Source organism: Lissotriton helveticus, chromosome 8 (genome assembly GCF_964261635.1).
Source record: "Lissotriton helveticus chromosome 8, aLisHel1.1, whole genome shotgun sequence".
Taxonomy (NCBI): Eukaryota; Metazoa; Chordata; class Amphibia; order Caudata; family Salamandridae; genus Lissotriton; species Lissotriton helveticus.
The window spans coordinates 923,580,106-923,593,983 of NC_136069.1; the positions used below are offsets into that span (position 1 = coordinate 923,580,106).

Consider the following 13,878-nt stretch of genomic DNA (forward strand, 5'->3'; position numbering starts at 1 on the left):
GAATGCTCAAACTCATGCCCTAGATGTGGTCAAATAGAAGCACATTTAATTCACATGGCATGGGAATGTCAACCACTGCGCAATACTGGGAAAAATATAGTAGATGGAATGCAAATTGCCACAAGGTGGAGAATCCCCTAAAAATATTGGTTGTAATATTGGGGCTGCTTCCTTCGCCCAGATCTAAAAAACTTAGCAGGTTTGTGCTATTGGGATTGGTGCTGGCAAAGAGACGAATAGCAGTCAGGTGGTTAAGTTCGGACCCTCCCGACAATGGAGGGTTGGCAGAAATATCTTAGTGAATGAGCAACTGCAAAATTAATCCAAATGAAACGGGTCAGGAAAAAGGATAAGATAGATAAAGATGCACAAGCCTGGTCACTCATGATGGCAGACGCAAGGGACCTCCCTGCCCCTACTGCGGAGGCGAACAGGGAAGGTGAAGATAGGACAGATGAAAGAGGGTGAAGTCAGATGAAGGGACATGACAAGGAATGCCCGGCGTAAACAATAGGCTAGCCCCTCCATGAGACCAACACAAGTCTCAAGATCATGACATGACTGGGAGGCTGGGAGGTGAGGGGGTTAGTACGACTATGTTGGTATGGTAAGGAGAAGGATATGGTTAATGTTAGCACCATCAAATAAGACATGATAAAGGAACATGATTATAAAGAACATGGGAGTGGGTGGCAGGGGAAGAACCATGACGATGATTTATTAATCCTGCAAATTTGCCTGGCTGACATACTGAAAATGCCAATAAAGATGTTTTAAAGAAAATCATGTCTGCTCTCTGCTGTAGCTACCAGGGAGTTGAGCTTGGTTTCATCTAATAACTTTAGTGGTTCACTTTGACACGTATTGTGGTAATTTTTGGAGGTGAGTTCTTAAGAGCCTCAACTAAACCCCCCAATGTCTCATAAAAAGCATACGTATGACTAAACGTACACTTGTACAACACTGGCAAACACACAATACTCTTGGATGGATACATATATAGCGGTGATAGTTGTGATGCTGGTGGTAACAGGGGTGATAGTGATGATTCTTCTAATGGTGATAGTAGTGGTGATAGTTTTGATGGTGTTGTTTATGATGATGGCAGTGATAATGGTTGTCATCAAGGTGATGGTTGTGTAATGGTGCTGGTGGTAGGTGTGCTTGTGGAGGTGGTCAACGATGTAATTAACCCCCACTGTAGTTGCTTTAACTGAGGCTGCTCCTGGCCTGATGGGCTGGTGAACTGCGCCACATTAAACATGAATTTTTTTGTGTGGGTTTCTTCTGTGGGCAGACAGAACGTTTATGAATATCACTGTCAATAAGCTCTCTGCTGGTCCCTTTATAGTATTTCTTATGATCGTAATCCACTTAGCTGATTATTTCACTGGGTTGTCCACTCTGGGATATTTTATTTAAAGTTTTAAGTTCATGAACAGCCATGGTTGGAGGAAGAAATGGTAGAAGATCTGTTTGTTACAATCATCCCATATTTGATTGTCATTTGTGAGATATAAAGAAGTGGTCATAGTATGGAACTAGTTGTGACCTACGTTGGTAGACTATATTAGAGTCCTCCAGTTCCTACAAGAAGGGGTTGATAAAGGCTTGTCGCCATCAGCTTTATCCTCACAATGGAGGGGTGGTGGGGTCTTTCCTGGATTTGTCTAAAATAGTACTTTTGGTTAAGAGATTGATTAGGGGTGTCAGGATCAAAGATTCTAGGTGTCCTCAGAAGTTCCTTCCAAGAGATCTGCCAGCGGTTTTGGAAGTGCTTGAGAAACCTCCTTTTGAACCCTTAGAATCAACCCCTATTCATGGTTAAGGTTGTTTCCTTGCTGGCAGATGTGTCAGCAAGACAATTGGGAGAGTTGGGGGCCCATCTGACCTCCTATTCCTCTATCAATTTTTTTTAAGCTAAGGTAGTCTTAAAACTGGATCGAACGTTTTCTCCCAAAATACACTCACAATTTCATAGGTATAAGGAAGTATTCCTTGCAGTGTTTTCCTCGGAGGATCACATTTCATTTGGTTTGGAAGCTTGTATACCTAGACAAAACAAAGTAAAAACAGATGTCTAACTTTCTTTTGGTAGGCTTAGGTCGAGCTAAGAAAGGGGAAAGGCCATCTACTCCTACTATCAGTAGATGGGTTAAGCAAGTGATTACTAAGGCTTGTGATATCATGCACTTACAACTTCTGCATCGGATTAAGTGAAGATCTACCAGGAGGATTGCAGCATCATGTGAAGGGATGAATGGGGTCTCCTTAATGGAAATTTGCAGAGCGGTGATTTGTAAAACGTTACAAGGTGAGCCTTGGTGAGACTATGAATTTTGATTTGGGAGTATGGAAGTCTGTTATGAAGGAATAGTGCTCTTCTTTACAAAATATTAATCATTTGTTTTCACTTGTATTGTCAATTTGGTTCTTTTACCAACATTGAGGAATGGCATATTTCCTCAAAGAGTAAAGATTGGGACAGGAAGGATGGGTTTTAGGATAATGAAAAATATACTTAGGTAATATCCAGATGCATCCTTCCACCCTTGCTCCTCTTTCCTTAACGTGACTTGATAGGGGAGGGCTGTTATAGGGGTGGCAGGTGTTCTACAATAAGCATTGTAGAAACTCCTACTAACCGGTGTGTCTGAGGAGGAGTCTGTGGTTTTAGATAATGCAGATTACCGGTAAGCAAAATTGTGCAATATAAAAAGCCCAAATATTGCCAATTTACACAAACTAAAGCAGCTGCTCCTATCAAGATGGTCACACTGCAGAATATTAACCATCTGATAATGTAGCCAGCTAATGAAATATCACATAAACCATTTAAAAAAGGGAAATGAAACATAGATTTCCAGGGTGCGCATTAGGTGGATTTACAAAGGCGTAAGTTGTGTATTTTAAGTTTGTAACAAAGAAAGAATGCAGAACATCTGCTGTTATTGCCGTGATCCAAGGGAGGAGAAAAGTGGGGCAGAGAAGGTACTGGGACCAATAAGAGCCAGAAAAGGAGGAGAGTGGAAAAGGAGCTGCAGGGACTGCCAGGAATATTAGAGAGAAGCTGGGGCAGTCGATTGAGGATAATGAAACAAAATAAAAAATATGGAGAATCAAAGAAATCAGAGGGCCTTTTGAAAACAGAAAATAAGAAAGGGAACTGCTTGTTAAGCAGGTGTGAATATTATATTGTGCACAAGCAAATTGCAGTCATTCAAAGTGAAGGAAATGACAAAGCGTGTGAAACAACAACAGGCCAATAGATGACGAGGGCCGGTTGAAAGCTCATCTATGTATGCATAGTTATGTATATATTTGCTTGAAAAACAATAGTCGGTGAGACATCTAAAGCTGTCTCAAAGGCCTGACCTAACAAGGAAAAAAAGAATATTGAAGATTTTATCCAAAAACAAGTATTGCTTCTGGAACCAGGGTGGTTGCTTCCAGAGAAAAAGATGAAAGCGTACTAAGAGTTTCTACTCAGGCCTTTTGGCGATCCACTGTTGTGGGTGGGAAGGGAAAGAGAACATTCTCTTATTATAGACCACATTCACTCAAATAGTGACATGCTTCATTAGCGGACTCACCCAACTCCTAAAGTTCGGGCTGGTTCAACCATATTTCAGGGAGCACTTATGAAGATTTTGTGTATGGGGGCGCAACTTTAAAGATAAAATTCCTCACCCATTCCTAAAGTATCCTTTATTAGTGGAGTGGGAGGGGAGGTTAAAAAATACTATAGTAGGGCTAGAGGATGTAATGTTCCTATGACCCTAAGCTAGATACCACCATGTTTCAGCTTTTTCTATTGGGCTAAAGATGGTCCTGGGCTTTCGTAAGGGTGGGCTGTGATTAAGTCACTTCCCCCAAGGACGTGAGTGCAAAGTGGGCATGCAATTTACAGGTGTCGCATTGCAGGATTTTTTGGAACAAGTTTAATATTTGCTGCTGTTTTCTAAGAGGAATTACCCCACATTAACAGGGCATCAGCTCCCAATGGGGCCATGAGGGGAGGAGTTGTTGTCACACATTAGTCAAAGGTACAACCCTGTTTGAGACCTACTGTGTGCTCTGCTCCCCTGTTTGTCCTGCTTGTCCGGGGTCTCTAACTGGGATGGACCTTTGACGAATGTGTGACGCATTCCACCCTGATGAAAGCCCAGGACTGTCTTTAGGCCAATAGAAAGGGCTGAAACATGTTGGTGTCTAGCTTAGGGTCATAGGATCATTAAATCCTCTAGCCCTACAATAGTATTTTTTAACCTCCCCCCCCCCCACTCCACTAATAAAGGATACTTTAGGAGTGGGCGAGAAAGTTTCTTTAAAGCTTAAGCGCCCATACACAAAATCTTTTAGTGCTCCCTGAAATATGGTTGAAATGGAATATGGTTGAGCCCACCCCGACCTTAGGAGCTGGGGTGAGCCCGATGATGAAGCATGTCGCTATTAGAGAGTGAGGGCTCTAATAAGAAAAGGGTCTCTTTCCCTTCCCACCCACAACAGTGGGTTGGCAAAAGACTGGTGTAGAAACTAGTAAGAAAGTACAGTGTCATCTCAAAAAAGAATCCCCCCTTTCCTCTTTTTCTCTGGAAGGAAGCACCCTGGTTCCAGAGGGATACCTAGTTGTTTTTGGATATAATTAATAGGGAGGACATTTCCCTTCTTACCTCTTTGGTGAGGACCTCTCCACCCTTTTAGGGCATTTCCAGGATCCCTAAACTTGTGAAACATACTAAAGATTTTAACCATTGTTTGTTATTGCTGACTACTTCACAGAGAATAACTGCTTCTAATAATGCTTTTGATTGTGAAAGTGAAAACGTCATTCTCACCTGTGCCACAGGACCTGAACTTAGCAGCAGAGAAAGAGTCTCCTGAAAAGAAACAGTACCGTTTTAATTCATATAATTATTTCAGTAAATTACCTCTGTAACAACGTGGATATATTGCAACATGTGCTTTAGCCCAGTTTAAACTAAGAAGCATCTAGTGTGCAACGCAAGCATGACATAAAGCTGCAGATTATTTAGTCAGTCTTGAAATAGATACGTGATTTTATTAGATACAAGGAAGCGATTAATATGCAGCTCCCTTTTATTAACAGCTTTTTAACAAACGACATTTACCATAATGCATTTCATTTGCAAAAAGGACAGTACAAAATCCAACCAATATTTAGTAAGGTATATAAAGATTGTCAACTGCGGGCTATGCCTTTTTTTAATGCAAAGAATCAAAAACCATGTGTGAGCTTTATGACAAAAAATAGGAAGAAAAGTCCAAAACACAACCAAATTAAATTGTCCCACATCTGCTCAGGTTCCCCCGGAGAAGTTCACTCGAAATCCAAGTAGTAATGTTCAAAGTCTATGTAATTGTAAAATTGTAATTGCAATTGCATTTATATAGCAGTTACTACCACTGACGAGGACTTGAAGAACTTTTTCGGCTAGTAACACGTTACTCCGGAACCCACAAAGGATTAGTGGTGAATTAGTATAGTAAAATATGAAATTAATTTGAGTGGTGGATGTATTAGTCTGGTATTTGGATTGGAAATGATAGTGGAGGGATAGAAGAGGGAAGGGTTTGCACTTATATAGCACTTGCTATGCCTGATAAGGTGTTGAAGTGTTTTACAGCAGGTAGCACGCTACTCCGGAACCCAATCAGGATTAGTAGGGAATTAAGATAGGAGAATATGTAATTAATTTGAGCAGTGGACAAGTGAGATTGTTAATTGCATTGAAAAAAGAGTAGAGGAGTGCTTGCTACTCCTAAAGAGGTGTTGAAGTGCTTTTCAGCAGGTAGCACCCTAGTCCGGAGTACCATCAAGATTAGAGAGGAATTCGTATAGGGAAATACAAAATTAATATCAGCAGTGGACAGGACATGTTACTCTGTTAGTTGGAAACTAATAGTGGTGGAATAGAAGAGTGAAGAGTCTAGATTTTTTGGGGGGGAGTTTATAGCAGTAGGAGGGGGTTTGGATGAGGAAAGGAGAGGGAGAGGGGAAGAGTCAGAGGGAAGAGTTTAGAAAGGCTTGTTTGGGGGATCTGAATAGTAAAAGAGGTATGACATGATGCAAGGAGGGGTAGTGGAGGGAAGAATCTAGAAAGGGTTATTTTGGGGATCATAGTTGTACTGGGTTTGGGATGAGTAAGAGAGTGGAGTTAGAGAATATATATTGAGAAAGGTATAAGGTGAGAAATAGGGTAGTACATTTGAAAGAGGGTGAATGACAGCCTCAAACAAGCTTGAAATTAATCTTAAAAAAACGAAAGTGCTCACGTTCAGTAAAAGGCCCGATCGATCTGGTCCTTGGTACATAAATAAACACAAAGAGCAAGAGTATAAATACTTGAAAGTTATTATTGAGACAAAAGGCTCCCACCATTGTAAAACTTAAGCTGGGGCCCAGCAGCATTTGTGTGACTTCACAAGAGGTTGGCGGGCCAATCTCTGCAGCTAATATTGAAAGTCATCAGTTTAAAGCTTCGCTCCGCATTCTCATATGGACGTGAATAAAAGTTGTCAGGAGACCTCAATTTAAACACCAGTAGGCAGCTCTTTCGTCTTCCATGCAACACATTTGCAGCAGAAATTAGGCTAGAATCCAGCTTAGGAAAGCAAACGTGTGCAAGACAATGTGCGTGTTTGTCAAACTGTTACAAGTTACGATCTGTCAGGGAGCGCTCGGTTGACCACCTGCTCTGGTTAGAGTTGTCCACTGGCTATGTGAAGTGCACTTACAGAGATTATCTACAGAGTTGTGTGAGGGAACCTACAAGTAAACGATTCGTGGGAGCAGCCAATTACATTTCGAATCTTAAAGAAGTTTGTTAACAATAACTTTTTTTTTTTTTATTGGAGTTCATGGTGCAGTAAGGAAATACATAAGTACATAGCCATAAGCAAGGTTTAAGAACATCTGATACATATATGAACAATTAAAGAACACAATATTTTATATGGGGGTGAAAAAATATATAAAGATCTGTCAATAAATATAGCAATACAGTACATTTCAAATTCTTATTCTATCGTCCATCCATTTCTTAACCGGGGCCCATAATCGTCTACCCATTTCTCGTTTTTTAACACCTTTAAGTTCATATAGGCCAGACTCAATATTGTAAATGGCCAAGAATCTGGACATCCACATCTGAAAAGACGGGGCTGTTACATCCTTCCAACCAGCCGAAATAATGATTCTAAGCACGGCGACCGACATAAAAACCAAGGCAGCCTCGTCGTCTGTTAAAACCAATTTAGAATCTGAGCCAAATAACATTAGTGTTGGGGATAGATCGATCTTATGACCTAGCAGCCCCTCCCAGAATTTTGTAATTCCATCCAGGGCGGGGGTCAATCGTTCACAAGTAAAGAACATATGTAGTAGGTCAGCTTGTCTCTTATTGCATCTCGGGCAGCAATCATCATTCCTAACACCCCAAGCAAATAATTTCGCCGGTGTATGGTACAGATTAAAGACTGTTTTAAAATGTTGTGCTCGTAAGTTGGACGCCCGAAAAATCTTTTTATTCAAGCTTAATGCTAGGTCCAAATCTACATCCGGGTTTCCCAGTTTAGTTGCCCAATCACTTTCTACTTTTCCTACATCGTCCTGTAATCTGGACACCAGCATGTTGTAAATATCTTTTATCTTCCTACACCTTCTTCTCATACCCTCAACCACAGGAAAGTCTACGAGGGGTTTGAGCTTTGGTCTACAAGCCTGTAAGATACTGGAGATTTGCCCATATATAAGCCATTGATTTGAGGGGAGGCTATATCTCCTTTGCATGTCCTCAAACCCGCTTATCCTATCTCCTACCATTAGGTCTCCAATAGTCTTAACCCCTAAGTTCCTCCAGACTCGTAGGATCCCGTCATTGCTTAAGTGAGGAAAAAGGCTAGAGTTAACCAAGAGGAGTGAAGGGTTGACTTTAGGGATATGAAATTTTTTTAGAATTAATTTCCAAACTTGCCATGCACCTAGCAGGATCTTATATCGTGCCTTTCTATAGAACCTATATTCCAGTTCCGTCAGCAGTAATCCCGTAGCTTTCTCCCCCATTAGTAGATTGAAGATGGGAGGGGGACCCTGGTTATCTGTAATGGTCGCATCAGTGTCGCATTGAAACAGGATTGACATCTGGGTTAGGAGACAGGTCCAGTGATACAGTCTCAGATTCGGAAGTGCCATCCCACCCCTTTCCCACGGAAGGGACATAAGGGTCGTAGAACGTCTAACCTTACCGTATTGCCATATAAACTTGATAAAGACAGACTCTAATTGCTTCAAAATTTTCTCCTCGATATATAGGGGAATGGCTCTAAATAGATATAGCACCCTTGGGAACATCGCCATTTTTACAACATTTACTCTCCCGACCAGCGAAAGATGAAGGGCATCCATCCTTTTCAGTTCTAGCTCTATGGATTTAATAAGGGGTAGGTAATTCTCTTCCACTATCTTACCCACTGTAGCATTTATCCTAACCCCTAAATATAAAGCAGAATCAACATGCCTTGGGTCGGGTCTTGGTATGTTTCTAGAGCAGATTATCTGGGTTTTGGATTCATTCAGCAGATATCCAGAACCTTGACCAAAAAGTTTAGCCATCTGTACCAGCTCTGGGAGTGCCTGCTGCGGGTCTGTTGTGATAACCGCCAAATCATCAGCGTAGGCTAAGATCTTGTTTTCATAGCTATTATAAATCACAGGAGATATTCTAGGGCACTCTAAAATCTTCTGAATGAGCGGATCAATATATAAAGCGAATAGTATGGGGGAGCAAGGACAGCCCTGCCGTGTCCCTCTACTTATCTTAAACTTCTCTGATTTCTCTCCCATTACCGTAATTGTCGCTTCTGGGTCTTTATACATAGCTTTAATAGCCCTAATAATATTTGAACCAAAACCCCTCCCGGCCAAAATGCTCCAGAGGAAGCTCCACTCCACCCGATCAAAAGCTTTTTCTGCGTCGAGCAGGATCATGGCCATCCCTCCCCCCACGGCTTCCTGGGCATCAAACAGAGTTATTGCTCTAGATGTGTGATCTGTCGTACCACGCCCAGGAACAAAACCATGTTGCCATGGAGAGACAAGATTGCCTATGATCCTGCCCAACCTCTTCGCCCAGATCCGTGAATATAACTTGGTATCGGCATTTATTAAGGATATTGGTCGATATGACCCTGGTTTCTCTGCTGGTTTGCCTTTCTTATGAAAGACTATAATGTTGGTTTCCTTCCATGAATCGGGGACCACCCCAGAGTACAATATCCCATTAAAAAGATCTACTAAAAGAGGAGCAATCTCTTTTTCAATAGCTTTATAAACCTCCGAGGGGAGACCATCCGGACCACATGCTTTCCCTGGCGCTAATTCACGCAGGGCAGATAAGACTTCCTCAGACGTAATATCTTTATCCAGTGCTTTTCTGGTTGTATCATCCAAACACGGTCCTCTGTCAATACACCTATTCTCCTGATCATTATTGAAAGGGTCCTTCTTATATAATTCCTGATAGTATTTTTTAAATATCACTAGGATATCTTTTATCTCTGTGTATGTTATCCCTTCCTCTTCTATACCTGGGATCGCATTCTTTGTTTTTTCCTGTCTAATCCGGAGTGCAAGTGCTCTACCAGCTTGCTCACCCGTTTCATACCTCTTTGCCCTCGAAGCTTGGTACTCCCCTATTGCTTTCTGTGTAACCTCCTTCTGCAGTGCCGCTTTTACTGCCAACAGAACCCCCTGACTAGCCTCGGTATTACTGCCAGTAGCGATATCCTTTATATGTTGTTCTTCCACCTCAACTAGTTTGACCATTAGTCTCTCTACTTCGCATCTATCTTCCTTTCTAAGCCTGGCAGCACAGCTGATTGTTTCTCCTCTTAAAGCGGCTTTGAAAGCCTCCCAAACCCCATTTCGGCATGTGCTATATCTATTTGCCGCAAAAAATTCGCCAGCCCATTTATTCAAATGATCCACGAATCTGCTATCTGCTAACAGCCTTCTTTCAAAGGTCCAGTTTGTTTTAGACCGTTCTAGCCCTCCCATATTGTAGTTCAGCAGCAAAGGGTTGTGATCTGAAATAACCCTTGGGAGTCTACTTATCTTAACTTTTTCAGATTCCAAAGCAGAGACAAAAAAATAATCCAATCTTGAATATCTCTGGGCTGGATTTGGGAAGTAAGTATAACCTAGATTTGAAGGTTCTTTAGCTCTCCATAGGTCCTGAAGCCCATGAGAAGCTAACATAGATTGAACCGCTTTAAAGACTCTAGGTCTCCTTCCCTGATACAATACACCCATCCCCCATTCAGATGAGATATTTAGATCTCCCGTAAACACTAGAGGGGAGGGCCAATTTGCACGCTCTATTTCAAGGAAATCGTAAATTTCGGGATCGTCCTCATTAGAACCATACACCGTACAAATAGTTAGCCCCAACTCCATCTCTATAATCACCCATCTGCCATTACTATCTACTTTCACCTTTTTAGCTTTCCCTAAACTTTTTCTTCCTAGAATGGCAACTCCTCTGATGGTTGATGTTTGAGTTGTACAGGCTAATAGTTCAAATCCATTTATACAAAGCAAATTTCTCTTAGACCAAGGGAGGTGGGTCTCTTGTAAACACAGAAGATCTATTCTATTATGTTTAACTAGATATGCTAATTTCTGCCTTTTTCTCCAATCGTTTAATCCCCCCACATTCATTGTACATATATTAATGTGAGTCATCGCTGCAAGTGTTACAACCTGTATCAAAAATCCTTTCAAAAATCATTTCCCTTGCTTGCCTCCGTTGACCTTTGCCTATTCTGCACCATTCCTTCCATTTTCCATTTTTTTTTGTTTTCTTCTCACCCACCCTTCACCCTTCCTTCCCTCTCCCCTCCTCCCCCCTCCCCTCTCACACCTCCTCCCCCCAACCAATCCCTGAGGCATCCTGGGACCGAGGGGCCCCAGGTATGGACGATCGAGTGATCCGAGTATCACTGCCCGCTTGATCGCCTGAGAATTTTTATTTTCCCCTTTTTAAAAAAAATTTTTTTTTTTATAGCCTTATAGTGTTCCAGATGGTTATCTTTAATATTTCCCCTTCTATTTTCTGAGTTCAGAGAGTTCATGCAAATAAGCTTCAGCTAGGATCTCGCTTGTGAAGTTCTTTGTCTTTCCTTTATAGATTACTCTTAGGCGAGCTGGATTCAGTAAAAAAACTGTCGCTCCGATTTTCTCGAATGGGGCAAAAAGTTGTCTCAGTCTCCATCGGCGTTCAACCGTTGCGTGTGCAAAATCTGGACGAACAAAGAAGTTATTTCCTTGAAATTCCTTCCTGCTCGTTGGTCTAGCCAGGTCGTAAATTGCTTCTCTTAAAAGAAAGTTTCCAAAACAAACCAGAATGGCTCTTGGGTACTGTTTTTCTTTAATAGGACTTTTGGGGAGTGTTAGAGGGAAGCGATGAGCACGCTGTACTTCTTGTTCCAATTCCCACTTTGATAGTTCGGGCATGGAGGACCTCAAAAGGTTTACAATATAGCCCTTGACATCCATTCCTTCTGCCCCTTCTGCGATTCCCAAGAAGCGAAGGTTGTTTCTTCTTCCCCGATTTTCAAGGTCCTCCACCTTTATCATTAACTCTTCAATAGTAGCTGATTGAGATTTTTCTTTAACCTGGAGTTTGATAACATCTGCTTCCAGATTTTCGGTGCGGCTCTCCACCGAGGCCATCCTATCCACTATCTCCATACAGGTATTATCTACCTTCTGGATAGCACCTTGGAGCTGTTGAATTGCGTCATGATTCCTTTGACTATCTGCTTTAACGTCCATGTGAAAATCCTTTATGGTCTTCAGAACGTCGCTTAATGAAGGTTCTGGGGAGCCTCCTAATTTGTCAATATCATGATGTTGTTGCTTTCTCTTACTTTTACTCAATTCAGCTGCCACAGTTTTGGGATTTTTAATTTCTGTGTCTCCTGTCAGTATAGGAGTCGGACTTTTTCGGAGGGGTCTATATTTTCTCTTTGTTTGATCTTGGTTGCTCCCCTGGTCCGTTGTTTCATCGTCTAGTGGTTTATATGGTTCTCTAAATTTGGATTTCTTCTTCTCCATTTTCGTTTTAGAGGCTGAGTCATGACCTGGTTTGTTATTATTGATCTTTAACTCGGTTGCCCCCAGATTAGCGGTTGGTGAATTTTCCTCTTCCCTAGCCGCACTTGTGGCTTCAATATCACTTTCAGTTTGGCTAGTGATCGAGACTCCAGTTTCATAGATTTCGGAGTCAGATTCCTCTGACAAATCTTCACCCACAGCTTCCGTTTCTTTACCCCCAGCTTGAATTTGTCCATTAGCATCCACATCCACATCCACATAATCCCGTTCTTGAACAAACAGATCTGTAGCCTCTCCCGCCTTTTCTTCACTAGTGCTAGTTGGATTTATTCCATCACTAGAACTTTTATTGACCAATACATCCATTAATTTTCCATTATCATTGAGAGTGCCACAACTATCGTCTCCCTTGCCTCCTTCCTTCCGGGTTTCATTTTCTTTTGAGAGTGGCGAAAATATGTTAGATATCCTTGGTTGAAATTCATCGCGCAACGCTGTTAGTTTTGCTGTAGCCTTCAGATTTTTAATAGTTTGCACTCTTTTGGCCTTTTTAAGCAAAAGATCAATGTTCTTGTCGGCTTGTACGGCTTGTTCGTCAGATTTCTCTCCTTCATTGCGTTCAGTTAGTTGCAGTTGTTTCTTCTGGTACCCCCTTTCACCATCTCTCTCCTTCACGTCGCTTTTCGGGGCATTTTTGCTTTGAGTTGAGTTGCTTTGAGTTTGAGTTTGATTTTTGCTTTTCTCCGTGTTTTTATATTTTACCTTGTCAGCGGTCGTGCCCTCTATACATGCCTCACCACTTTTGGCCTCTTTCACTTCTTGTGCCTGTGCTCTCAATCCTCTGGTTTCTGGTCTTCTAGTGGAGCCATTGTTTTTTGATTGTTGGCTAATCAGCTGTTTTCTGGTGTTTTCGTGTTCCGCTGTCGGCATATTTTTGGATGGTTTTACAGTTGTTTTGGTCGACTCTTTTGGTTCGCTAGGTTCGCCTACCTCATCCTCATCCTCTGAAAGCACCTTGCTTATAGGTTTACATGAAATTGTTTCAGGCATTTTCTGTGCTGTCTGCGCTAATTGTATAGAGTTTTCAGCAATTAATGCAGCTGCCGCCATAGTAACTCCCACAAGACTCTTCAGTTTAAGGTTAGATTGTAGAGCCCTTTGTAATGCCTGTTGCAGCAGTCTATGCTTGTTTTGATTATATTGCTTGTTTTGTTTTTGCTTACTCTTAGATACTGTGAGGAAAGGTTTCTCCCTGCACTTATACCCCCTCACAGATCTTCTTAAAGCATGTATTAGGATGATTTGGATTGTGCAGACAAGACCAGTCGTGCTTTCTTTCAAATGAAGACAAAAGTACATCTCTCCACTGCGCCCTATGCAATAGAACTTCACTTCCTTTTTTTTTTTCACAATAATTTGTTGACGCTCCCTAAGTGCTGAGAGCCGGAGGCGTGACTTTGTCTTTAATAATCCTCAGCTGACAGTGCTCTGATGACGTACAGTTTTCCACGGAGCAGGGCAGACAACCAGCGCTCAGTGCCGGCGGTAGGCAGCTCAGCCTCACAGTGCAGAGTAAGTTTATTCTGTTTATTTTGTTTTCTTCCTGAAACTTGATCAGTCAACCCAAAATGCATATGCCAGCATTTTTTTTTTTTGAAGATTCGGAGGGCCAGGGCCGGGCTATCAGGACATCAAAGGGGTAGGTGGAGGAGACATCCACACTTCGAAGCCTCGCTGTA

General features: G+C 41.8%; 1 protein-coding gene across 1 annotated transcript in view; it reads right to left on the reverse strand.

Moving 5' to 3' along the window:
• The window catches only part of LOC144773827 (uncharacterized), a 1,242,163-nt gene that overhangs the window by 43,637 nt on the left and 1,184,648 nt on the right, over nt 1–13,878 (reverse strand). The window contains exons 8-9 of the mRNA XM_078658922.1: nt 6,298–6,326; nt 4,839–4,880 (exon numbers count right to left, since the gene is read on the reverse strand). Of these exons, the coding sequence (XP_078515048.1) occupies nt 4,839–4,880; nt 6,298–6,326 (71 nt within the window). The remainder of the gene's footprint in view (nt 1–4,838; nt 4,881–6,297; nt 6,327–13,878) is intronic.